Here is a 27,023-nt window from a genome sequence, read left to right on the forward strand (position 1 = left end):
GACTTGATGATCTGTTCAGGTCCCTTCCGACCCTACCAACTATGAAACTATGGAAGCCATCCCTTCCCAACAGTCCGCTCTCTGAAGTGTGGACCATGGTCAAGGAAGCCAAACCCCTTGCAATAGCACTATCGTTGGAGTCTTCTATTCATCTTGCCAATGCACCTATCCCTCTGGAGCCCATGTCCTGCAACAGGGAGGATTGAAGAGAAAACTGTCCGTGCCCCCAGACTCTTGAGCCCAGCTCCCAGAGCCCTCATCCCTTCCCAACAGTCCGCTCTCTGAAGTGTGGACCATGGTCAAGGAAGCCAAACCCCTTGCAATAGCACTATCGTTGGAGTCTTCTATTCATCTTGCCAATGCACCTATCCCTCTGGAGCCCATGTCCTGCAACAGGGAGGATTGAAGAGAAAACTGTCCGTGCCCCCAGACTCTTGAGCCCAGCTCCCAGAGCCCTGTAGTCATGCATGACCCAGCCCGGACTTCTCCATTATATCAAATCAGTATGTCAAATCGATTTTAACTCGCTGGCCAGGAAGGCTTGATTTAATCATTGTTTTCTACAAAAAAGTGCATTCTTGCTGTTTGATAAAGTTATGACATGAATTAAGGAGCCTCAAACTACAGGCTTATTCCAGAAGCTATTATGTACTAACAGATGGCCTAGAAAGGGCCAAGCACCAGGGTCAGCCCAGGTACCTTGGGAGAAAAGTTCCAAAATACTAGAGTGAAGAAGGCAACTTATTTGCATCAGCGTAAATATATAACAGGAGTCAAGGAATTAGTTTTTGCCATTGTTTATAGTACATAACATACACGTATCCCTGAGACTTCCCTGGTGAATTATGCTGCTTATTGAAATCACTTTTATAGTATATGCAAAAGTATGTACACAGGGAAACAAAAAGCAAGCAAGATCATAATTTGGCATTTGTGTATATATTTCTTAGGTTCTGCTATGATCCACTGTCCTGATATCAAACTGTCCCTGCATTCAGAAGTGGTGCCTCTGAATCTCACTCCATTCTTGGGAAGAAGAGAAGCCAAAGTAACATTCTCATAATAGTTTCAGATGGAGGTATTCACACTGAAGTCAGTAATGAAGTCTATAATTGATCTAGTTTCCTTTAAGAGTCAGGATAGTCTATCCAAGAGCAATTTCTCAACTTCATCATTAGTCTTCAAACAAGGGCATGAAACAAATACACTATGCTCCAAGATCCACCAGAATGTCATTCTAGTGGCACATTATAATTATGCTCCTCAGAAGGTTAACAGAATATTCCCGGCATGTTCATACTGCATAATATTAAGACTGAGGAAGCTGATCTAAATGAGGGGTCTGAGGAATGGAAATAAGAGATGAAACCAGAGGTGTATGACAATGCTGAGGGATAACTCAGCAGCCAATGGGAGTAAGTCCCCTAGCCAACCATTTTGCAAGAGTAAGGAAAAGCATTACAGATAAATGGTGGTAGATTGTGTAATGTGAAATGGATTAGACTTCATAAGTAGATCATTAAAGTTAACCTGACAGTTTGATAAGAAACAGCTTCTTACCACTTCTGTAACTGTTGGTCTTCAAAACATGTGCACATACATATTCCATGCTGCTTTTTCCTTCAGAGTTCAACCTTACAGGGATTGTAGTGTAAAGTAACTGAGGAAGCTGTAACAACGCTGCCCCCTTTGTGCCTTCAGTGAAAGGCAAAAGTACGAGCTGTGCTACCCTCATAAGCCTTTTAATAGTAGGTTCTAACTTGGGTGCACTAGACACACACATCTCTCACTGGAATATATCGGTACACATACACACACATACCTCCCTTACAAAAAGTTAAATGTCTGTTTCTTTTTATTCAAGTGCTCCTACACATTTAACTTGTTGGTTACCAAGCATTGTTCCTGCTGGTTGTAAGGTTTCAGAGGCAACATGGATTTTTCAAAGAAGGTATCAGATCTAGAGGTGAATATGATGGCACAACAGTTGGTAAAAATATAGATGAATGGATGAGTATGCTGTTGCCTTGCAAATGTATAATTAGAAAAGCTACAGAAGAGACCTGAGCTCTGGTACAGTGAACAGTCAGCTTGTTTGGTGGTTTCACCTTGGATATGTTGTAACAGGATTTCTGCAAAGGGTAGTTCATTGTGAATTTTTTTTTTTTTTACTTTTTGCCACAAATAGCCCAGGTGATGCTCTGAAGTCCTTTATTCTGCGCATGTAGAACAAAAGGGAAGTGTATATTCCTAGCATATAGTTTCTCCTTGACTTGACTTGATGGGGGAAAATAGCATGGTAAGTCAATTGTTTGAGTAAGATGTAAATCTGAAACTACCTTGGCTATAAACTTGCAATGGACTTAGCAGTAACTTATTTTTGAACTGCTGTGTTGTGTATCTACCACCCTGAGAAGCTTTCCTACCACCCTGGTGAAAGTTACACTGATTAGAAAAGTCACAATGGCAAATAAATATGACAAAAGAACAGATAGACTGTAAGGTTCGAAGAGACCCATAAGTGTTGTGAGTCACAAGGAGGAATGAGCTCCTTAATAGGAGAAATTCAAATCAATCCCCTCAAAAATATTGCAATTGTGGGATGTGAGAGAACTTCATGCCCTTATATTGGAGGGTAAGTAGCTGAAATAGCTGCTAAAGCACACTTCTGGAATAAATACTACTTTTAAGTATAGCAGGTAATCCAAAATGCCCTGCATAGACAAAGGGAACAATCTTTTAATTGGGTCCAAATTAAAAACATTTTCATTTGGACAGGTAGCCATGCTGCTGTAGCCTTTCTACTCTTTCAGAAATCTGTCTTGAACCTGCTGAGAGTCATCCTTCTGAAAATGGGTTTGCTATTCAATCTTCAGGGTCTGGGATGAAGGCTTTCCAGGCTGGGATTTAGGAGATGGTCAAGATCTTAATACTCACATCCTGGACTAGTGACAATTTGTGAAGGGGCTGAACTGACAATATTTAAAGGTCACAGGACCATATTGTGTTGGCTGTGCTAGAACTAATAAGATGATCTTGGCATGATCCAGTTTTATTTTTGATACACTTTTTAAATTGGGGCTTCAAATGCAAAAGCTTTGAATGTATAGTAGTAAGAAGGAACCCATGGAAAAGGTTCCTGGCACTTAGTAAATAAGGTAAATGATTCCCAAAAGGAGGAATGGAAAGAGGAATGCAAATGAATAGTACTCTGATTCTGATGAAGCAGTGCATTAGGCTATTTGAAAGTATAAGGTGGCTAAAGCAAAGCTAAAACTGAAGCTGTTGGATCTCTCTCTCATGGGATTTGCGATGCTTCTTGCCTGGGTTGACCTGAAGCTTGCCAGTATAGCTGTTGAGGCTCATAATGTCATTCTCTTAGGACTAAAGCATCAGAGGAATATGCTCACTCTGCACTTGGTAGCAGGTGCAGATTTTCTAAGCAAAGGATGTCTTCTAGAACCTTTATAGGTCATATATGAGGATTTGGCCTTGGACATCGCTTTGGGAAAGATGGCTCTTCTCAAAATGTGCTGTATGATAAATAGAGGGAGCTGGCAGATTCATTTAGGCAAACAAAAGCCTTTTATTTCATCTTTTTAGTGTCCAGGGCCAGAGGTGGGGTGTATATATTTTTGTTTCCATCAGTCTCTAAGATGCAACTCTGGATTCTCAGTTCTCTTCTAAAAAGACTTGCAGATCTTGCATTTTTTGCTAAGGTAATCCAAGAATTTAGTATGCTTATCCATTACTTGTGGGTATAACAGCTTCATAAGGAGGCCTGGAGTATCTGCACATTTTACTATATCAAAGAAAATACCATAGGACTTTAGGGAAAACAATATTTTTTCCTGGCTCATTCTTTGTAAAACTACTGTATATCATAATTAACTAGCTCTGTAAACTATTTGCATGTAAAAGAGTATTGCTAAGAATGAGAGCACCATGAGCCCCTGTTGGACCCAGAAGGCTTTGGGAAGCCAGGAGCTCCCAGACAAGACCTCACGGCCTGATCAACCAGTGAAGTTGTGTTCGCAGTATCTTGGGGTGGTGATCATTTGCTTTGACTAGCTACAGTATCAAATTGTAACTGCTGAAAATGCTTTATTCCTAATTTAGAATTGCATTTGCTAAGGACTTAATAAATTGGTTTTGGTTGGAATTAGCACCTGGTACAAGGCCCAAAATAATGTTACTAGATGTAACATTTCAGGCAAATTGAAACGTTCCAAAAGACAGTGGAGGTGGTGACAAGGTAGCAACAAAGGTTTGTGTGTGCACGCCCTTTATACTCTTGCCCAGAGGCATGAGGATGCATAGAATGCAAGGTCTGTTCAGACATGCGCTTTTATATTTTTCTGGCTTTAATTACACTTTTTTCTAGGGCTTCCTCCTCAAATAAATGCTACAGTAAGACATAATGGTATTGGTAAATGTAGAACAGTGAAAGTGTGCATCATCTTAGCTTTCAGAGCTCAGGAGGACTAATGTTGGGTTCAACAGTATGGCTGATAATCATAACATTTTCTGTTTCTTTATCAGGGAAAATTCAGGTTCTGAATTTCTTTAATTCTGCTGACAGTGGACCTTGTGTTGGAAAGGATGGGAACATCGTTTTACCTATCCATTACCTGTCTGCTTTAGCATGATATATGGTTGGAAATGGAAATTAGTACCCACCAGCTGTCATTTATAAGTTGTCTACATAGGGAAAGCAAGAAGGAAATATTAAGGTTTGTTTATTTTATTTTTTCAATGTATAGAGCTTGCCTATCTCCATGTATTTCTAGGCACAAAAATAACAGAAATTTAGAAATACTTAAAATAATAAAACCAAACTGACAAACTCAACAATACCCTTGATAAACTCTCTTTTTCAGGTATATCAAGCACTTATAAAGTATAAATACGATTAAAGTTAACCTTAACAGCACTACAGTTAATTACTAAGTGTACAGTTAATTAGTAAGTGTTAAGCTGAAGCTGTCTATACAGTCATTTCCCAGAGTATTAGCACACACCATTTTACTCAGTGGTATTAGCACCTTGGCACCAAGTTACTGAATGGCTCCAAAGAGTTATGTTGCAACTCCTGGTGTCAAAGACTTATTAAATGAATATGTAAAGGCTGTCTTTTGCCCAGAAGTTCTTCATGTGAAACATACAGTATACAGACAAAAACAGACTTATTATTTGATCTCTAAAAGTGAATCACTACTTTATCTATACTGCAAGAAATTCTTCAGTATTGTTGGCAACTGAAGTTGAGGAACCAGATGCAGTCTAGTTCTTCCTATGTAATTTCTGATGCACAGTCGGCAGAGCTGGCAAAGGGAACACGGAGTAGCTGCAAACAGACAAGAGGTAATTCAGCAAATGCAATACTCAGTTTTTGCAAATGTTCACAAGATAGAGCATAGTTTATATTATTTTGGAATCCTTCATACATAATGCAATTTTTTATAAATGCTTTATCAGTCTTACTGACCTTACACAATATTTTCTCTCTAAGGTGTGTTGCTGAATAAAAATTAGGCAACTCAAACTTGACTAAAGCTCAAACAAACAGGAAAAATTGAGGGTTAGACAAGGTTTGTATGAGATGGCTTGGAGAGGGATGATCCTGCCACAAGCAGGGGATTAGACTGAATGACCTCTGAACCTTGTAGTCCTACTCTTCTATGATTCTATATTAGCTTTGGAGGAATAAAATATAGAATCTGATTCTACCATGTCTTTCATATGTATACTATTCAATGATAATACATAATGGATAGTTTTAAAGCTGCATGTGACTGTATCAATAATAAATTATTTTTTTAAATACGTTCTTCTCATAATCTAAACAACAAATGCAAGTACTGAGGAATAGATTTCTAACCCGCACACTGGAACAGAACTGTAAAATATAGTTTTAAAATAAACAAGATTTTGTCTCTGACGCTGTTTCCCAAACTTTCTGTTCTAACAATCCACTGAAAGCCCATAAAATTTCTAATGGATCAACAGGCATCATTGGATCATATGAAAGTAGAACTACAAGGGGTCTCATGAAGTTATCTAGTCCAACCCCCTGCTCAAGGTAGGATCATCCTGACTACACTCTTCCATCCGAGTATCTGTCTAATCTGCTCTTGAAAGCTTCCAAGCATGAAGATTTCACAACTTCTCTAGGTAGCCTGTTCCAATGCTTGACCATCCTCAGAGTCAGAAAGTTCTTCCTAATCTCCAACCTAAATTACCTCTGCTCCAGTTTAAGACCATTGCTCTTAGCCTTTTCTTTATGACCATAGGGGACAGGACTATCTCCATTCTCTTTATAATTATCCTTCAGGTCTTTGCAGACTGTTGTTAAATCCCCTGTCAGTCCTCTCTTCTCCAGACTAAATAACTTTAGTTTTTTTACCTTTTCCTCATAAATCATGCTTCCCAGGCCTCTAATCATTTTCACTGCTCCCTGGTGGACTCCTTCCAATCTTTCCATATCCTTAAAAAGTGGGGCCCAAAACTGAACACAGTATACAAGGTAAGGCCTCACCAGCGCTGAAGAAAGTGAAAGAATCACTTCTTTTTATTTGCAAGCACATTCTTGTTAATACAACCCAGTATGCTGTGTTTGTTTCTTTGTTTTGCTTTTTTGCAAGAAGAGCATGTTGGTTCATATTTAGTTTATGGTCCACTGCAACCTAGCCAGTCATTTCCTCATCTGTACTTGTGCACACAGTTCTTCTATCCCGAGTGCAAGAATTTTGAATTTCATTTGATTGTGAACCATTTTTCTAGTTTATCTAGGTCATTCTGGATCTTTATTTGTAGACCATATACTTGCAGACCACAAGTAGTCTATGAAGCAGTTTGGGAACCAGTGATTTAAAATACATGGCAATAAATGTAGTTCAAATGGCATTTTTTTACAGGAGATTGAAGGTGCATTTCAGGATGTATATTTTCTTTTAAAAAATCCATTAATAAAAATGGGTAAGCAATACACACATCCATTAAACTAATATTCTGTTTGTCAGCAAAGTCAGAAAAAGCTCAGGTAGTAGAATAAAAATCTTTGAAACAGGAGGCCCAAAGCCTGTGCATAAAAGTGCATAAAGAATTGCACATGTACATAGGCTTGACATCATTCCCAATCATGCCTGAACTTTACATAGCTGGATACAAATGGTTAGTTTGGTTTCAAATTTAGTTACACAAATCCTTCAAAGCCTAGGCTTCCTATTTTGAGAATGTGCCCTGATGGTGATCTTTGGTTGCCATTCAAGTAGTGTAACAAGCAATGGGCAACCAGGGCATCATCCCTGGATGCCAACTTAAAGGGGGAGCAAGAATAGCACTTGCCACTGGTACCACGGTCAGCACAGCTCAGTAGCACTGTTACTGCTGCCAGAGGACAAATTGTGGTAGTTAAGCCCCTGAGTTACCCTAACTTTTCCTCAAACTGTTGCTTTAGATACAGTTAAAATATCCAAGTCTTTCTGTAAGCAAATGGCATGTTAGCCATAAGTTGAAATTGCTAGTCTTTATTGGCTTGTGTCACCACCTGCTAAACATACGAGGCCAGATCTTCAGCTACTTTAAATTCCAATGGAGTTCCATGAACATATCAGGATGTAGCTTGGGTTTTAAAAATATATATATATTACATACCTGGAGATTAAACGAATATTTATTTTTCAAATGAAATATCAAATAGTATTAACAGTCTTATCACTCTGTCCGAGGACAAAAGGTATCAAATTATGAAAAAAGTATTTTATATCACTTACCTTCGTAGAGAAGCAACGTTCTCTCCACCAAACTCCTTGGAGGAGCTAAATCTATAGGCCTTTCAAAATCTGTGTTCCTGGCATTAATGTCTGCACCAAATTCAAGAAGTAAGTTCACTATCTCTGCACTGGGTTGTTGAGCAGCTGCGTGTAGTGGAGTATCCAAATGCTTTCCTTTCTGTACATTAGCACCTTTGTATGTGTGCATATAGGAAAGAGAAAGAAATAGATTAATTTAAGGTGGCCTGCACTAAAAGGCAATCTTAACAAATCTGGTTCAAGATTCTGTTTTTAAAATGAGTGCTGGTATTCCTCTTGGGAACACATGTATAATGTTCAGAATTAAAATAATTCTGACCACCTAAGTCATGGTTAATATGAGCTACTGGCTGAGACGTAAGTAATAGTTTAGCCCCTAAAGGTAGATGTAGGAGCCTACCTTAAGGCATCTATTTTTGAAAACCTTAACCCAGATCTTTGATAATTTTTAATAAATTCTCTAATGGATCAAAAACTTAGTGGTTAGGCTTGAATACCCATAAAGCGATACTGTTTTGCCATGCACTGTTGTTTAGTGTCCACATCTATTCAGTTAAAGTGCAAAAAACTGTCAAGTCTATTGAAAATTATCTAGTCACATCTGTGATCCTTTTATAGTCTTTAATTCCCATATACTTGTGCTATGCATTTTTGTATTCTAAAGTGAGTTTCACCAGAAGAAAATCCCTTAAAATTAAAGGGAATAGGTCATAGGAACTCAGTTTTAAAGAAAAGTTGCTCTGTAGTTCAATACACTATTAATCTATTTATTAAACTGTATTTTATAGCATATGCTAAAAAAATAACTGCTCAGTATTAACTGTCTTCTGTATAAATACCCGTTTCATGTGAACCGCACAAAAGCTGTAACCTATCTTGACCTGTTCTTATTTTTTGCTCATCATTTTAATTGTTTTAAGAACAGCTAAAGTTTCCTTCAACAAGGATCAAACACAGTTTGAAACTAAAATAATCACAGTTCTGTATTTTCTCCTCTCCTTTGAGTCTTTGTTCATGCTGTTATAGTTCTATGGTCTCCTGTACATAGAAGCTTGTGAATGGTGATGAAACAACCTCAGTCCTGGTCTACCAGGGCTTCCTAGGGACTTGGCTACATGGAGAGGCTATATTAAACCCAGGAAGGGTGTGCAATTAAAGCAGAATAATTGGTTTTGTTCAACTCCCACAAAAAAAAAGTTAATCAAAATGGAAAAACAAAGACAAGACTGTTAAAATATTTTTCTGCTCTGGGATATTAATAAAAAATTGCCATTCTGCTTTTTTTCCAAATAGGAAGGGGGTGGGGGGGAGGGGTGGAATGGTCACTAGTCCTAAAAATATTTGCAACCATCCCCATACTGTACACCAATTATCATAATGTTTCCTCTGACAAATCTTTTTGAAAAAATGGTTCATGGAATACAGTTAAAATTAAAGCCTTATAACAAAAGGAGATTTTAGCTGTTTGACTAAGGAGAGTTTATTTACCACAAAGTATTAATATTTTGTGAGTTTATATAGTAAAGACATACCTGCATAAAGAAGCTTTCGAATACAATGGATCTGCTGTGAAACACAAGCTACGTACAGAGGTGTTCCCAAATGAGGTAGTTCTTGGTCAACATCTATACCCCAAGATATCAACACCTCCAGGCATTCACTATGACCTGCCAACAGAATAAGAAATTCTGTTCATCACTTCATTAAGATACTCCATCTATGAAACCTAATGCATTTCTTAATGTACAATTCCATTTGTCAATAGCTCTGAGTACGTTCAGAAGCTAATTTCTTACCTCTACTGGCTGCTTCATGAATTGGTGAAGGGAGACACGACTCCCACTGTGCTTTGGCACCATACTCCAACAAAAGCTCTGCACAAGACGCACTGCCTCTTGAGCATGCATTAAATAAGGGTGTCACTCCATCAATCGTTGTAGCATTTACCTAGAAGATAAAAGATATGTCCAACAATGAGACTGACATAAGCGTGTGTGCTCTTACCTGATGACATTTTAAACTAAGGTACAGTTGAAATATGCTTGATGAATCAAGAAATACACTGTTTAACATAACAAAGCTTTACTCCACTCGGCCCTTCTCTGTTGTAATCTTCCCACCACACTTTTCATCTATGGAAGCAAGTTTGCTATTATGCTGGGTGGACCAAATTTGAGAAAACAGCTCACCTGGAACACTATAAATTCCAAAAACCCACAGTTGGGCATCTAAATATATACAAAGGTACCAAGTTCTCAATGACTTAGAAGCTCTAAATTATTCACTCCATTAAGATTCTCTTATCGCTCACTCAAGAACTTTTCTTGTTTCAACTGTAAAAGCTCTTAAATTAGCCAGCAGTCCCAAAGAACTAATGTTCTTTGTGCTCTTAAGAAACCTCAATTACTATTTAAATTTATATATTAAAAAAATACATTTTTTATAAAGCTCTTCATGGTGCTACTAATTTCCCATTTTAAGTAGAGGAAATATCTCTAAAACTGGGAAGACTGCTCACCTCATACATATCATGGTACTGTCATGATCTTCTATTTGGTTTCTGGTCCTACACACACACAGTCTTTTCCCCCCTTTTTTTAATTCTGTCTTCTCTTTCTGTTATCTTATCTCTCACCCATTCATTTACTTTGTTGCATGATTTGCTGGCTTTCAGAAGATTCAATTTAATCAACTAATAATCTAAAAACAAAAACACAAACTCACTGTCATTAACAAAGCATATGAGCATGTTAGGGGGAGAGAGAATATGGAGAGGCTTGGAGAGAAAAAAAGAATTCAAGGAATATGTCCTTTACAATCACTCCATTAAAATGACCAAGGCCAGCACTATACTTCATGTCAGTGGAAGGGTACTTACATTTGCTCCTGCTTCAAGAAGAATTCTTGCACAGCCTACGTGATCTCCTAGGCAGGCCTCATGCAGTGGAGTGACTTGATCAATTGTCAGAATATCTACATTGTAACCCTAAATAAAATATAAACCACGTACAAGGATAAATAAAAAAAACAATTCAAAACCATGAAGTCTTTTTCTACAATGGGTTGCATACAACACTCTCTATATGATCTCGTCATTTGACAAATTTAGCTTAAGTGAACACAAAAGAGTTGAGGCATACATAATCTTCCATCAGCCAATTTAGAAAACCACAAGAGAGTTTACTTGAAAAGGTTTGTTTAATGGCTTGAGCCTCAGGTTTGAAATGTGTGGGCTTCCTAGCTACCTAAACTTAAACTTCAGAAGAACTCTGCACTTTTGTCTTTTAAGACTAATCAAAGAACTGAACTCTGCAGTTTTCTTAAGATTCTTAAGAACTGATACCCCATCTTTATTGGCTTATACCATACTTTATCCACAGTACAGTGTACCACTCACACATCCTACTGCCACATAAATAGTTTGCTAATTTTGCATTCTGTACCTTTGCTATTGGAAAACATGATTGGTTTGTCTTTATTCTTTTTTATTATTATCGTTGCTGTGCATAAGAGTCAACCTCAGTGAGTTTCTCTCAGTAACTCCTGAGGCTTTTTTTCCTGATCAACAGACAGGTTGATTGTTCTGTTTAGGCTATACTTCCCCTTGATTAATTCTTTACTCCTTGTTCTAGATCAGTGGTTTTCAGTCCTTTTGGAGTCAAGGCATCTTTTTGCCTACGTTAAAATTACAGAGAAATTCTTATGCTGCAAAGAACTCAAAGACCACACCAAGTCAGAATATTTTTGACAGTATGGCAACGGACAGACATTACACATAAACTGATTTAAGTGATCAGAAACTGGTTTAAATCTGTAACAGAACAGATGTTCAGTGCACATAAACCAGTCTGAAAATGGCTGGAACTGTTTGAAATAAATCTGCCTGAATATAGTATTAAACTTAACTGATTTGGGTCAAACCAGTTTATGCAATGTCTGTCCCAGACCCCTTGCTGGTTTAAGATAAATCAGACTCCCCCAGCATCCCGGCATACTTTCTGGGCTGTGCAGGACTCTCTGCTTCACAGCAGGGCTGGCCTCTCCCCTCTGCTCCCTGCCTGCAGCTCCAACAGAGACTTGCAGACACAGCAGCAGCTGCTTGGCTTCCTCCTGCTCTCCCCTTCCCCTCACCACTCCCTGCTAAGCAGCTACCCCCCATCCCCTCTGCCTTACACAGACACCTCAGCATTAGCCAGCAGACCACATGCTGGCTACAGTCCAAGCTATGACAAACAGCAGTGTTGGCTTAGGGCTTTTTGGAGCTAATCAACAGCTCAGCTGGTAGTGTCCCTCTGTTCCTTCTTTGTTTAAGAGAGCTTGAACTAATGATAGAATCTGTTTGTTTTCTGGTGGGGTAATAAATGCTGATAAAAGAGCTGATAAATTCTCTGTTATTCAGGAGGGGAGGGGAGACCCCTCTCTAGTCCTGCCTGGGTTTGGCCACACCCCGCTCAACTCAGCCCTATGGAAGGGAAACTTCTAGCCTGAGCCACTGCAGGCATGTGTCTGCATGTCTGGGATGTCTGTGCAGTTACAATGTGATTTAGCCTAGCCAGGTTAGGCTAACCTGCAAAAATGGAATCAATTCAGGCTCAGGCTTTTTAAATGCCTGTCCCTAGCCTATGTGCTTCTAGGTATAGCATTGACTAAAACTGGTGCACCAACTGGACCCCTCTGAGATGTATTTCTTTTTCAACTTATTGCTTTAAAATTATTTTTGAGTAAGCATTGGATTTTTCAGGGAACCCTACACAGTTGAATATTATACAACACAGATGGATCCGTGATATCAATTTTCAAAATCTATTTGCTTTCTTCTCCAGCAGAATTTCCATTGTCTCTTGCACACTATGGCAAAGTACAGACGGTCAAAAAGCCCAAGGCTGAGTTGATTCAATCTTCACAGGTTAGTCTAAGCTGCTTAGATTAAACTGATAAATAAATGAACAGGCATTCACTTTTGATTCCAGAAATGCAGCCAACATGCCTGCAGTGGTCCAGGACAAAAGCTGGGGGATGCTAGAGCACACCTCCCTTGGCTGGAGCAGATAGCTTGGGGCAAGGCTAATCCACCCGCTCCATGAGAGGGGGTTTGCAGGGGGGTATGCAAAGCATCCTGGGATGTCAGGGGACTATGAGAACTTAAATCTGAAGGGGATCTGGGACAGAAGTTCAATACACCAATTAAACCTAGATCAGTTAAGTCTGATACTACATCTATCCAGGTTTCTCTTGAATCGGTTTCAGCCATTTTGAAAGCAATTTACGTGCACTGAATTTCTGTTGTGTTACAGACTTGAACCAGTTTCCAATCACTTATACCAGTTTAAGTGTAATTTCTGTCCCTAGCCTATGTGGCTGCAAAGGAAGAGGCTGGATATGCCCCCTGGTCTGTAAAAGCATCATTCTAATCTGAATAGCAACACTCAAAGAGTGATAATATTTACATTTACCAAAATATTCAGAATAGATATTTTTAAAAGATATTAAAACCGATGGGAAAATACCTTTAAAGTGTATTTATATTTCATAGTGTAAAAAATCCCCAATTAATAGAGTTCTACAGTTTTGCATGGGGAGAGTAACAAAGCAATCATACATTAAGAAACTGGCATTGAAATAAGATAAAAAAGAGAACAATTTTAAGAAGCATATAGCCACTTACCTGTGACAGTAAAGTCTTTAGAGAGAGGAGACGTCCTTGACTGGCTGCCTCATGCAGTGGTGAACGATCTGCCCAAGAACCTACATAATAACAATGTTTACCGAATAAATTATGACAATTAGGCTGATTTGGGATTCATAGAACAAAGCAGAAGTGGTAATGCACAGGGGAAAAAATCCTGTAAAATGTATTATTCCCATTTTGGACTAAATGTCTTAAAATTATTTCTTCTGAGACCGTAAGAAGTGGATAGTCTATATTATTAACATCAACTTCTTTGGTAATTCTGTGATATGAAAAAGAAAGCAGCTTCATAGGATGTTTTTATTAGTGTGTTTTAACAACTTCAGCTTTGTTCATTATATTTTTGTCCCCACCAGAGCCTTTTATACTATTTATAGTGTTACAGTATTTGGTTAAATAGTAGGCATATAGCAATCAATCTACCAGGTTCAACATAATAGATTGACTATTTAAAGCAAAAATGAGGGTTACAAGCCCTCAAAACGGAGTGAAAAAATGTTGAAAAGCTATTATTCAACACATGATAATTTAAATGTTAATTTGAGTATGAGAAGGTCAAGAAACTGCTCTCAGATCTGCACAAGAAATTAAATATTTCTCCATAAAGTTCTCATGGTACAGGTCTTAAACACCTAAATCTTTGCCTGGAGTCCAATTAAGGAGTTTGCACTCCTTAATTGGACTTCCACAAAGAAGTTTCGTAAGAATTAAAAAAATATCCTAGCTTCCACTCCAGGCCCCATAACCATATTGTTGCATCTAGTGCAACTCTTGAGTAGCCTCCAGTATTCAGCTCTCTACTGAAGTGTCCCTTCATGCCCTACTTCAGGGCTGTCCAACTGGTGGTGCATGAGCTGCATACAGCCTGCAAGGGGTCAATTTGTGGCTCCTGTGAATCCACCCAGTCTCTCTTGTCCCCATTACTCTAGCTGCTGCAGCAGCAGCGGATGTATTCTCCGGGCTTCCCACAGAGACGTAGTCTTTATGGCTTCCACTCCCTAGTGCAGCCCCAGGGAGCAGTGTGATATTTTATGGCCCAGCCCACCATTGGAAGATCCCATAGCCTTGGGCACCAGTGCAGCACGATGCAGTGGTGGAGTCTACAGCTAACGAGATCAAACTGAGGTCATGGCACCCAGATATGTGGTGCAGCAGGAAGAGTGGAGCACCCACACATGCTATGTAGTGGGAAGGGGTGCCTGGGGTTACATCAGAGCAGCCCATGCAGTGTGTAGCCCCCCGCTGGTGTTGCTTATAGGGAGTTTAGCCCCTGGATGCTTAAATTGGATGGCCTACAATTCTACTGCATGGGATTTTCCAGAGAACCTTATACCACTTAATTCTATAATACACAGGTGTCAAGGATTCCTGATATCATCTCTCAAATCTATTTGTTTCCTTGTTAGGTACAAATCACATTGCCTCTTGATGTCTCCCCACTTGCTGAGAAAGAGGCTAGGTGTAGATCTGATTTGTAAATGGGAAGCAGTAACTAGGAACCCATTTTCTTTGTACATAAATTGGAGCTGATGCTCAAGTTTTGCCAAGCGTATGCTCATTTCTTATCAAATTAAGAAAGGCCATTAGTAGAGAAGTAAATCCTGTCCCCAATTTTAGTCAAAGAGGGACACCGCTGCAAAACAAATTCAGTTCTGTTGCACTAAAGGAAGCACCAACCAGGATTTCTGTAATGTCTGCATTCTAGACATTCTTTTCATCAAGCTAGGAAGTTAATGTCTGTCTTAAGATAAGAAGGCTTTACAAATCAACTGCCTTTTTATAATGCTAATGTGATGTTGTTACCATGAGACTTAAGGAAGGGTTCTGTGATACCTAAAAGCTTTCCTATGTCTGTACCAATCACAGAGTTGGTCCAGTAAATGATACCATCCACAAGAATTCTTGTAACTCATTCACAGTTTCTACAAAGAAATATTGTAGTTTACTAGTCTATTAGACGTCTTTTTAAGTGTCATTGAAGTAGTGGATAATGGTGAACCAGTTTACTTAATTGACAAGACTCCCCCTCACAAGAGACTGCTAAAGAAACTAAGTAGTCACTGGGTAATGGATTATCACAGATCATAAATCCATGGAGAGGCAGAAAACTACCAGCAGGCATAAATTGTCAACTTTTGTGATAGAAATGGGTAAGCAGCAGAGATGTCTGCAGATATTATACTAGAACCAGAGTTTAATTTATTAACAATCTAGGACCTGAACAGCAAGGGGGCAAAATATATCAGCAATAGAAAAATCAGGAGCTTAGAAACTGCTTCAAGTCTTCAACCAAAGGGATTAGGAAGGGACTCCCTTTCTGGTACAGCATCCAATATCAACCTTATGTGATTCCTTGCACCTTCTTTTGAAGCAACTGCTGCAGCCCATGGTCTGAAATATGATGTTGGATTAGAAGAACTAGAAATGATCCGGTAGGGCAATTTCTGTATTCCCATTAAACAGTCCATACTCAATGTTATTCTATTTGAATAATTTCCTATCATTTTTGAAAAACATCCTCTCTGTATTATTGATTTAAGGTTTATGGAACAAAGTTTGCAATTCTTTTTAAAAAGACTAGCTATTTTAGGTGCTTTCATTTTTGAATAACCAACTTGATTTCTCTTGGAGAGTCCTAATTTTCAGAAAGTACTGAGCACTCATCTCCTTGAAACTTAAGCCCCTTTAAAACTATTTCAAATCTGGCATATGGAATTACTACTCAGTTTTGAAAATCTTGGCCATCATTTTAATTTCCCTTCTGCAAAATGTTAACCAGAACTAATGACTCAAGCTCACAAAAAAATTATGCCCATTTTTTTTCCATTTAGCTGCAAGTGATTGTGAAAAAGGAAATTGAAAACCCAAATTTAGAGGCTGCTTTTGAAATTTGGGCTTTATTTCTTTACCTCTCTGTGGAAGAGAATCCCTCCCAACCTTTCTTGGTAATTTATTCTATTGCCAAATTAAAATGAAAAAATGAAGGAAGTACTGCCATACTGTGGAAGAAAAAGCAGACACATCTCTATATTACCAAAGCATTTCATATATTAAAATAATTCCAAAATATTTCTGATTGGCTGCTAGTGCCCCGGACTTCTGTGTCCAGCTGTAACTCAAAGAGAATATAAGAAATGCTGGTTTCATCTTATTCTGAGACCCATATTCTCATCCATCTTTTCTCCCGTCACCTCCCTCCTTCACATGTGCCCCCTTGGATAGCTCAGGAGAATGCCTGCTAATGTCATTACTTCAGTGACATGTGAGAATCAAATGATGCTAGATCACATTCCAAGTTCTATTTTGCTCCTAGGCCCTCCCTATACCCTGACCTAGCACCAAGAAACATGGAAGCTGTTTAGCCCATTAAATTGCAGTTGTCTTCTTTCTAAAAGGCATAGTTAAAATAACTGCAGAAAGATTCTGTACAGGTTGTATTTAGAAAAATGTTTGTACTTTTTGTACAAATCCTGCTCTCACTTATCTGGAAAGTGATAACAAGAAAACACACGGGTAAGTTTGCTAATTCACAATGATATGTAACAGCAATATTAGCAAATGTATTCTATTCAAAAACTATTAAGCTGTTAGATCCCTACTGGTAGTCTCTAATGCTGAACACAGAGTACCTTCTCCATAATTAGAAACAACATTCGTCCCAAGCCCTCTGGTATATAAATTACCAGGAACGACAGTCTGCACTTTTCTATAAACACTAGAGAGATAGGGTAAAAAAAAGTATTATTAACAGACAAGGAATTGATACAAAATCTCATACAGTACCTAGATCTCCATCTCCCCATGGCACTTCCAGGTAAGTGTAAGTATAAATCTTACTCATTTCTTTTACTATACAAATAAAAATCTGTCCTACTAGCAGGGCCTGTTCTTAATACACATCAGCCATGTTTGGAAGGAGATCAGCAGCTAAACTTAATATGAACTTTCACCTGTAAAACCTCTACAGTAAACACAATTCTGAAGTCATGAGCTTATGCAGTCACCAACTTCTTTTCTTATTAAACAGTACCAAGTGCCCTTTAGTATAACTACATAAATGTCAACACACTGTGAATATGGATTGCTTTCAGTGGAGTATCCTGCATCCTGGCACAAGTGAAACCCACACTGATATCAATGAGAGATTTGCTTGAGTAAGGACTAATATTGGTCTCATAAAGTTAGTCTAATAAAAGATACTGCATCTACCCAAAGAACCGTGCCTGCCTTGAATAAGGACTGAATAAAAGTATTTTCTCAAATCATTATAAAAGCCGAGCCTTGTTAGGGAAGATAAAAGCTGTGTTCACAGGGGCTGTTTTATTATATGCCAGTAATTCTTTTAAATACAAAAAATCCTATTTATGAACTTGTGTCAATTCTTGCTTACATTGCTAGATTGAACAGGATCAGGTACCTTATTTTTTAACTATCTTGTTGCAGCTCATAGTTCTTAATAAATTTCAGGCTGTTGAATTGGGTTGTTGATCTGCAATTAGTATTATTTTTCCTTTTTCTAACTGAAAAGTACAATCATAAAAGCAGGTTAGTTTTTTAAGGAAATCAATTTGAACCTTTTTTTGTTTGATTACCAATTAAATAAAACAGTTCAGCTGATGCCAAAATTATTATCTTCATTCTTAGAGCACATACAGAATATTAGGCACAGGATGAAAACATTTCACCCTGGAAAGCTTATAATATAGTAACAAATTTAAAGAGAAAGTACTATTTTTTTCCAATGGATTCTACTATAATTTCTAAATAAGGTAATCATATTTCCCTAGTTTCAAAATGGGATACCCTGCTTTCTGACACAATCAGCTGTCTCTGAGCCCCACTCTTAGCTAAGTACGTTCCAAGAGCAGGGGAGGGGATGTGGTCCCATTTAAACTCCAGGTCTGGGCATCCCACTGAAAAAAGGACAAATGCAGTCATTTGATGAAACTAATGGGACACCTGGGACAAGTGTTTAGAACAGGATGGTCCCAACAAAAACTGGCTACCCTCCAATGCCAAGTGATTTTCATAAATATTTCTAATAAACATGCTTTAAAGAAACTACATTTTAAATGGATGCTTATGACGATGTCCAAATTATTTTTTTTTCTCTTTAAAAATAGCAAACAAGAAAGTTAAAAGTAAAATAGGTCTTAGCTTTATGAAAAAAATGACACAAGTAGCAACTTAAAAGCAGACAGCCACAAAACTGGAAAATACATCACTACAAACGCTTATTTAGGGTCTGATTTAAGAACCAATCATTGGGAATCTTCTATTGCTTTTAACAGACTGTATGGCTGTTCCTCATCTTATCATTCTTATTTTGATATTGGACTCAGAAAACATAGTCTATTATTTTGTTTTACATTTATTAATATTTAGTACCTAAATATAGATTTCCCACTGTCTTGACAGGGTTCCTGCTGCTGTCCTGATTAACAGAACACTTCAATGAACACAGCAAATTTTAGTACAGAGGCTAGGGACCTCAAGTGCCATAAACCTATTCTGTCACCTTTGATTTAGCACTCAGACCTCATGTTTCTCTTCTAATTTTCTTTTTTTTCCTGATTTCATTCAATATAAAAGTATTTTGCATCTTAGCATAAGATCATGAATTTATCCTACATATACAGAATGGGTAGCAGAGAGTAATCAAGGCTCCATCTTCTTCCCATCCATGTGTATCCACATGAGTTGGAGGAAGGGAGCTTCCTACTGACGCTTCAGTCCCTACTGTGGTGTGAATCCATGGTGGGATAGCCCAGACAGGGAAAACAAGGCATCAATCTCAGGTCGTGATTTGGTCCATAGGTCTTTCTAACAGAGCATCTCAGTCACTTCCCAAGCATTAACAAAACCCACAATAACCTGTATTATTATACATATTTAGAAAAAAAACAGTTAAATAAACTGAGGCATAGGGAGCTTGTTCAAGATCATTCAGAAAGGCTGCATAAACAGAAAAGAAAAAATACATATCCTGATTCCCAGTCCCATGCTTTAACTATAAAATTATCCTTCCTCCACCCATTACTACCCCTGAGTCCTTCCTGCTGTTTTCAAGAAGATGGACTTCTTCTGGGTCAGGATATTTAGGTGTTCTGGTTAAATTTCCTTAATCAAGCCAAACAGGCATTGAGTTTCTTCTGGAAGAGTTGCTGCTCTCCCAGGAGAAACCATGAGTATACAGACTTTCAGGATTTTTCTTCCAGAGCAAAAATGGTTGCTCCAGGAGAAAAATAACCTGGGAACAACCAGGGTTAAATCACTCCCAGTGGGAGAGTGAATGCCTGTACATGTGGTGGTGGCTTCTCTCAGAACAGAACCATAAACTCCAGCATCACTCCCCTCCCCGGGAGATACCGTCACTTGCTGGACTCTGCTGCTCCAGCAGGGAACAGAACATGCCCCCTTTACAATCCCATACTGTGCTTCAGGGAAACACAGGGGCTGCATCCAGATGAGTAGGGGCATGCACTTGCAGTGGCACAAATAGCAGCTGCACAAATTTGTGCTGCTACTTTGTGCTGCAGTGCACACCCCTGCACATGTGCTTTGTTGTGAGACACATTGTTTGCTGTGGGAAGACTGCCCATGCCCAGCTCCTGGCATGCTGCTCCAGCCAGGCTCTGTGTGCTGTTGGGGGCTGGGACTTGCTAGAGCACAGGGTGCCTTGGTGTGGGGTTTGCTAGCAGGCAGCCCCTGAGCTGAGGAACCCTACATCCCAGCCAGCCAGGGAGGAGCAAACAGAGATGGAGGAACAGACAGCCCAGGGCTTTCCCTGTCTCCACGTGCTGCGGAGCCCCAGTGCTGAGGCACACTATACCCCAGCCAGCCACTCTGTACTGAGTACAGTGTGGCTACCAAAAATCCTGGTAGCAAATTTTGCCCCTGCACTGCAAATTAGCAGCACCATGCACAGTTTAACATGCAATGTGTATGGTTTGTAGCATCAAAAAGAGGTTTGTTGTGCCATAAGCCACACATGCCTGCATGTATGGACACAGACAGGGTGCACTGCATGCACTCTGGGAGGGCACTGGGGTAGTGTGCCCCTGGATCTGCTCACAGGGTGAGGGTGGGCTGCTGCTGCAGGCTGGGACCAGGGTGGTGCTGAGCTCTTCCCAGTGCGGGGTTAGGCTGGTGCTGCACTCAGGGCAGGCAGCGGTATTGCTGGGAAGGGGGCTATGCAGGGGAGCTGCAGCCACTCCCAAATTTGCCATAGCCCCCCCAAGCTCCCTCCCAGTGCCACTGCCGCCCACCCTGCGCACAGTCCCAGCCCAACCCCCACCCACCAGGAAGAGCCTGACGCTGCTCCTGGCCCCAGCCCACAGCAGCAGCCCTCCCTCACCCTCCATGCAGATCCCAGGGCACATGCCCCCCGTGCCCTCCCAGGGTGCACACAGCAGCAGAAAATGTCACCCTGCGCACCCCAGATGGCTCCATCCTGTGCCCTGCCCCAGCTGTGCTGCCCCTATCCCTGCCCCAGCCCTACTCCATCCCTCACTGCTGGGGCCTTGATCTGCCCATCCCCCCACACCCTATCCCTCACAACAGACTTACCAGTTGGACCCAACTGCTCTCCACCCTACTAGGCTGCACTCCTGCCTACTTACATACTGCACCGTGGCTGCGCACATGCACAGGGCATTTATTGGTGCCATTATCGGCTACATCATCCAAAAAAAGCCGATTGCTGATACAGTCAATTTTCCTTATATTGTTGCTGATCCGATATGGCACCAATGTATCGGTGCACCTCTACCTGATTTAAACCATTCTACCCTGATACACAACTTCCCAGGCTCAGAAGAAGGTAATACAGTATAAGACTATAGAAAAATAAGTCTCCTTCATAGTTTATTAATACAGGTTAAAGTATATAATAGTAGGGGTTCTGGAGTCAACATTTCTCCATATGTAACTAACAAGTAAATGCCAGGCACAGAATGAATACTGTCCATGTTTTAGTTTTATTGTCTAGAAAAAAAGTGTATTTTTTTTTAGTGTGTAGCAATATTAGGGGAAGCTGCAAATAAAAGCAGTGACTACAGCAGCACCACTGGGGTTTGCAGTTATGCTCTTCAATAGAATTTAATTATATCATACTGATGTAACTATTGGTTACATTTGGTTCAATATACAGACATTTTGGGGAAGTATTGTGACATATAACAAATAGATCATATTCTTCTTATGTGTTTACATAATTTTATCCAAAATATCTATACAAGTGCTTCTCAACCTTTTTTAGACTTGAGGCAACTCTGATAGACTCAAGGGACCCCTTGGAAAATGCCAGCTCTTCGTTTTCACTTTTTTTTCTTCACTACAAATAATAAAACAATTATTCTGTTGCAAAAACTCAGAAAGACCACAACAGATCATAATGTTTTTAATGCTACGGATTCCTATTTCAAATATCTGAGCTTATTATATGTATCATGTTTGCACACCTAACGGTGCTAACATTGCATGACATCCCATGGACCCTTGAAAGCATCTGAAGGTATCCTTGGCATGCTGGTTAAGAATCACTGATCTATACGTTACAAAGTTTCTGTGTGTATTACCAATGGGCATGTTATAAATATTATTATTATTAAATAGGTACATTTGAAGGAATTAGCGTTTTTTTTTCATTCTTTAGGGAAATGTAGAATTTCTGCTTGTATACTTGAAATCTCAAACTTAACACTATCAAAGTTTATTTTAAATGACATTATTTTAAGTATACCACATATCTTTACAAATTGTAGCTGTATTTTAATGCTTTTATGCCAAATGGAATTAATGATTTAATTTATTGATCACTCCACTCCTTTGTTCTTTCCAAAATGTATATTAACAGAACACTGAACATTTTCCATTTTCCTTTTTCTTCTATTTCAACTATTTTTCTTCACTATTTCCATTTATAAATGATTACCAATTTATTTCCTAAAAGTGATGCTGCTAAATGCTGATGTCCTTAATTCTCTTCATCTTACTTAGACTCAAAATAGGGTATGATCACTATTTCTGAAAATATTCTAATCCTATGCTTATGGTACTCAAAGGTACCTCTGATATTTTTTTCCCCTCTAATTCCTTCTTTACGTATCATGTAAGAAAACAGTTCTATAATATTATCACCATGTTCTCATGACTGTTGTTCTACTTATTCTTCTTTCTTATATTTGTTCTAATTATTCTTCTTTCTTTCCCTGAATAAATATTCAGGTAATTTATGCACACATTATTTCTATTTTTTTTATTTTCATAAATAGTTTTCAAATTTTACATCACTGCTGTTACCTCTCTACAGGCAATCTGTGGCAAATCCTTATATTAACACACTTCATTTAGTAACCTCAGCATAAGATTAAGTGGCTCTGTCACCTGTAGTTCCTTCAGGATTTCCTACCTCACTTACCTCCAAGTTTAGAAATCACTCCTCCCCTTCCATTCTCCGACCTCTTGTAAACAATCAGCCATGGATATTACGTTACATTGACTTTTGCTTCCATGCTAGAATACATGTTAAGACTTGAACACTCGGAAACAAATACAGCAGATAAACAAGTGAAGTACTGCAGAGGAGTTAAGTATACTGCAAAATGTACAGTCAATAACAACAGCTGCAGTACTTCTGTATTAACCCACCCAAGTATAATACAGTAGCACTAATTAATATACACATGCATTTATATTACAGATAAGATTACTGGACAACATTCAGCTTAAAGTTAGCACATTGCAAACTGGGTCAATTTAGCATATTTCAGTATGCCACCAGCTTGTGAAATGGCTGCTATACTAACCTTGGCTGGTCAGAATACCCCAGCTAGCTTTTCGTTTCGCAGGACACTCCCCTATGCTTTCTAGGCTTCTTTTTGAGAGATTCTGGTTAGAGCAGCTCCTCTGAATAGCAGTATTTGTGGTCATAATTTGCTATTTTTTTCTCCTGCAAAGTCTGTGTGTCATCAGTGCAGGTGCTCGAGTCTGACAAAGATCCACAACTTGATTTCCAGCTACTTTTTTGCCCTTTCAGGTTTTCACAAAGGATCTTGTTGTACTTACTGTAGCATGGCTACAACATTGAAATCCATTCAGTAACATTTACTAGCTTGGACTAGTAGGTACACAGTGGGGGAAGGGAAGGATTGCTCTAGCATTTTCTATTTTTAAAACAGGGAAAGAATCAGCTTAGCTACGACACAAGTCTTAACTATTTACATGATTTAAATGGAAAGAAGGTGTCATAATCAGAAAGGAAACTAATTCTTTAAAAACCCACATGTATTACATTTTAAGATGCAGCTTGCAAACCAAGCAATTTATTATAGAAAAATTATAACTGTGAGTAATAAAAGAACTACGGTTTTGATAAATGATAGCCTTAACAAGTGAACTACTCCCTCCATCCCTCCCCCATCAGAATATATGCTGCATCAGAACAGGTTTCAGTCATCTACAACTGTGCATTTGGTAGGCTACTTTTTGCAGTAGGGAACAATCCAGCAATGCAGTATTTTACAACAATGTAGGTTGGGTTTTTTTAAGATGGAAATTAGAAATTATTTCCTCAACTTCCTCATAAAGTGATACTTCACTCTGACAGCAGAAACTAGGCTGAAATTATTATTTTGAGGGCCTTGTCCAGACATAAAAGTAAGGTTGTAATCATTTCACATAGACCCAAGTCATTAATTTTTAAATGAGAGTAAATAGTAACAAGGGGAACAAAGTTAGAGCAAGATTCCTTTTTGCTTGGTACTGTGCACTGGCTTGTAATGCTGGATACAAATCTGCATGGACAAGCAAAGTGGAGAAACTGATCCCTGATAAAATTACAGTGTGGATTATTTAGAATAGAGATCTTATTACAGTAATCACATGTTGGCCTCTTTCTTTTAAAAAATCCTCTTTGCTCACAGGCCTGTTTTCCTAATGTACAAACCTATTCTGAGTGTGCAGAATTCTTCAAGATTTTTAAAAGAAATCAGTACTACTGCTTTATCTGAATATTCTGCCTTTCACGAGTGAACTTCAAAGTACTTGGCAAATAAAACCACTTAACACTCAAAACACCACAGAGAGGCTGAAACATGTCTGAATTCTCAATAAAAATAGATTTGAAAATAATCAACAGATCAGCCAATCACAGTCTTATATCAAACATAAAATCATATATTTCCTGAACTATCACAATACAACATCACTTCTCCACTACATTTAATGTTGGTCTCTCCTCCTTATAATTCCCTCAAATGGAACTCCCAAAGAAATAAAAAGGTAAGGGCTGGATTATAAAAAGCTGGGACAAGGAGGGCAGAGGGAGGGGGACAAGGAATCTCGCACACCTAAATAAAATAGTAACTGTAACCTTGTGACATGCATTCTCAGTACAAAAAGGCCAGGATGTTCACCCCAAATGACTGCGCAGTTACCCGGAAGGAAATGAAAGTGGGAGGGACTAATCAGTCAATGCTAGCAGGAGAAACTAGGAGAAGTGCATGCTTTCCTTTTCTTACCAGTGTAGTAGCTCCTGCTCAGATGCTTCTCCACAAATGTGTGCTGACTGAATCAACCAAAATTGCTCAGGTCCTCTCACCAAAGCTGGGTGCCCCATATACCACAGTTACAGGCACTGACTGAAAAAGCCCAAATAGAGCCTTCTATCTGCAGGAAGGGATTTGCATTAGAAATAATTCTTCTTACTAAAGTTTCTTAAATTCTTATTATCCTTCAACCTTCAATTAGCTGTTAAAGGATATTAACAAGAAACTGTATTGATATTTAAATTATATTTATGAGTGTCAGTTCCATAGATACTAGGATTTTTTTTACAAGTCAGAAAAATAGTTACAATCAATTAAGTTCCCCATCCTCAAATGCACAGGGACTCTTCTGACTTGCAAAGCCAGAAAGGACCAAGTTTCCATTTGGATGCAATTGCAGGAGGAGCAGGCCCTGGGAGTCAGTTTCCCATCTGTGATGGTGTGAGTGGGACTTGCAGAGCAAGGGCTATTGGCTGAGAGGGAAGACATGTCTTCAATGGCTTTTAACGGAGTTGTGAGTGCACTGTCAGCAAAGAATTAAGTTGGATCCCTTCTCAGGGACTTATCAGGTAATCATGTTAGCCTGTTTTTCAAAAAGGTTCTAACCTTGTGATGCATTAGATAGGATGTCATCTGCAGGGGTAGTAAGCAGAAGCATTCAAGTCAATTGTCATTATCTAGAGAGAAAATACAGTGAGCTCCTGCTTCAAAGGTGAGTAAGACATGCACTGCTTCCTCTCCCAGAAAGAACTGGGGCAGTGACTACAAAGAAATAGTGTGGCTAAAGGGCAAAAGCCACATAGATGCTATGAAATGCATCTTTCAAAATTGGCATCATGCTTTTTGCAAAGAAAATATGTAATGTATTACCTAAGAAGAACTATTATAAGGTAGATAGACAACTGGTTCAAAAGCCACAAGCAGAGTAGTTATAAATGGATCCATTTCAAAGTAGCAGGAGGTTTTGAGTGGAGTTCCACAGGGGCCTAGAATTGCTCAGTGTGCTTATTAATTATCTGGATGCTGAAATAGAGAGCTTCTTGAGCAAATATGCAGATGACGAAACCAGGAGGGACTGTAAACACACTGGAGGGCAGAAGCACAATTCAGAAGTATCTTGACAGACTGAAAAGCTTGGCTGGAGCTAACAGAATGCAGTTCAATACTGACAAATGCATGGCACTACATCTTGGAAAGAATAAACAAAAACAAATACAAAATGAGTGATAATCGGCTGGATGGCAATACTACAGAGAGGGATCTAGGAGTCTTGGTACTGAGTCTGTGGTATAATACAGCTGCACAAAAGGCAAATACAGTCTCGGGCTACATCAATAGGAGCATTAGATACAAGACATGGGACGTGATAGTGCCTCTTTACCTGGCACTGGCTAGGCCTCATCTGGAGTAATGTGGGTGTGTCTACATAAGTTGCTTTACTGCACAGTAGACTAATCTACTGCGCAGTAAAGCATAACCATCTACACATTTGCACCACTTACAGTGCAGTAAATTAGCCTACTGTGCAGTTAGCGACTACTTGTAAATACAGGTAGTAAACTAACTGCACAGTAGATACTACACAGTAGCACGTGTGTAGATACTGACCTGGAGCAAATTTGCTCCCGGTCACCCCCAAGACCAGGGGAGGCACAGGAGACAGGGAGCTGGGAGCTAAGCAATGGCAGAAGGAAGTAACTTTCTGCCCCCTCCATCCTGGCACTGCTTAGCTCCCAGCTCCCCACAAGAGCTGGGAACCGGGCAGCACCAAGACTGGGAAGCTTTCTGCTTCCCTGAGCAGCCAGGGGCTGGCTGAGAGCTGTCCCATTTCTGGAGTAGCTCCTAGCCAGCCCCAGGCTAGGTCGGAATTTCCTCATGCAGCTGTAGACTGGGCAGGAGCTGTCCCACTGTCCCAGGGCTAGCTGGGAACTGCCCCAAAAGTGGGACAGCTTCCACCCAGCCCCCAGCTGT

At 39.3% G+C, this 27,023-nt stretch overlaps 1 protein-coding gene across 3 annotated transcripts in view; it reads right to left on the reverse strand.

Moving 5' to 3' along the window:
* Positions 1–769: 769 nt before the first annotated feature.
* ASB5 (ankyrin repeat and SOCS box containing 5) overlaps positions 770–27,023 on the reverse strand; it is a 55,269-nt gene continuing 29,015 nt past the window's right edge. Inside the window, exons 1-7 of one of the 3 annotated variants that reach the window (XM_025209551.1) lie at positions 23,313–25,780; positions 13,480–13,559; positions 10,693–10,800; positions 9,611–9,761; positions 9,347–9,481; positions 7,776–7,967; positions 770–5,347 (exon numbers count right to left, since the gene is read on the reverse strand). In XM_025209551.1, the coding sequence (XP_025065336.1) occupies positions 5,220–5,347; positions 7,776–7,967; positions 9,347–9,481; positions 9,611–9,761; positions 10,693–10,800; positions 13,480–13,559; positions 23,313–23,436 (918 nt within the window). In that variant the 5' untranslated portion in view covers positions 23,437–25,780 and the 3' untranslated portion in view covers positions 770–5,219. Of the gene's footprint in view, positions 5,348–7,775; positions 7,968–9,346; positions 9,482–9,610; positions 9,762–10,692; positions 10,801–13,479; positions 13,560–17,286; positions 20,555–23,312; positions 25,781–27,023 lie in introns of those variants that run through there. The other 2 variants (XM_025209552.1, XM_006028178.3) reach the window with 2 other exon arrangements.

Source organism: Alligator sinensis, unplaced genomic scaffold, assembly GCF_000455745.1.
Source record: "Alligator sinensis unplaced genomic scaffold, ASM45574v1 scaffold614_1, whole genome shotgun sequence".
Taxonomy (NCBI): Eukaryota; Metazoa; Chordata; order Crocodylia; family Alligatoridae; genus Alligator; species Alligator sinensis.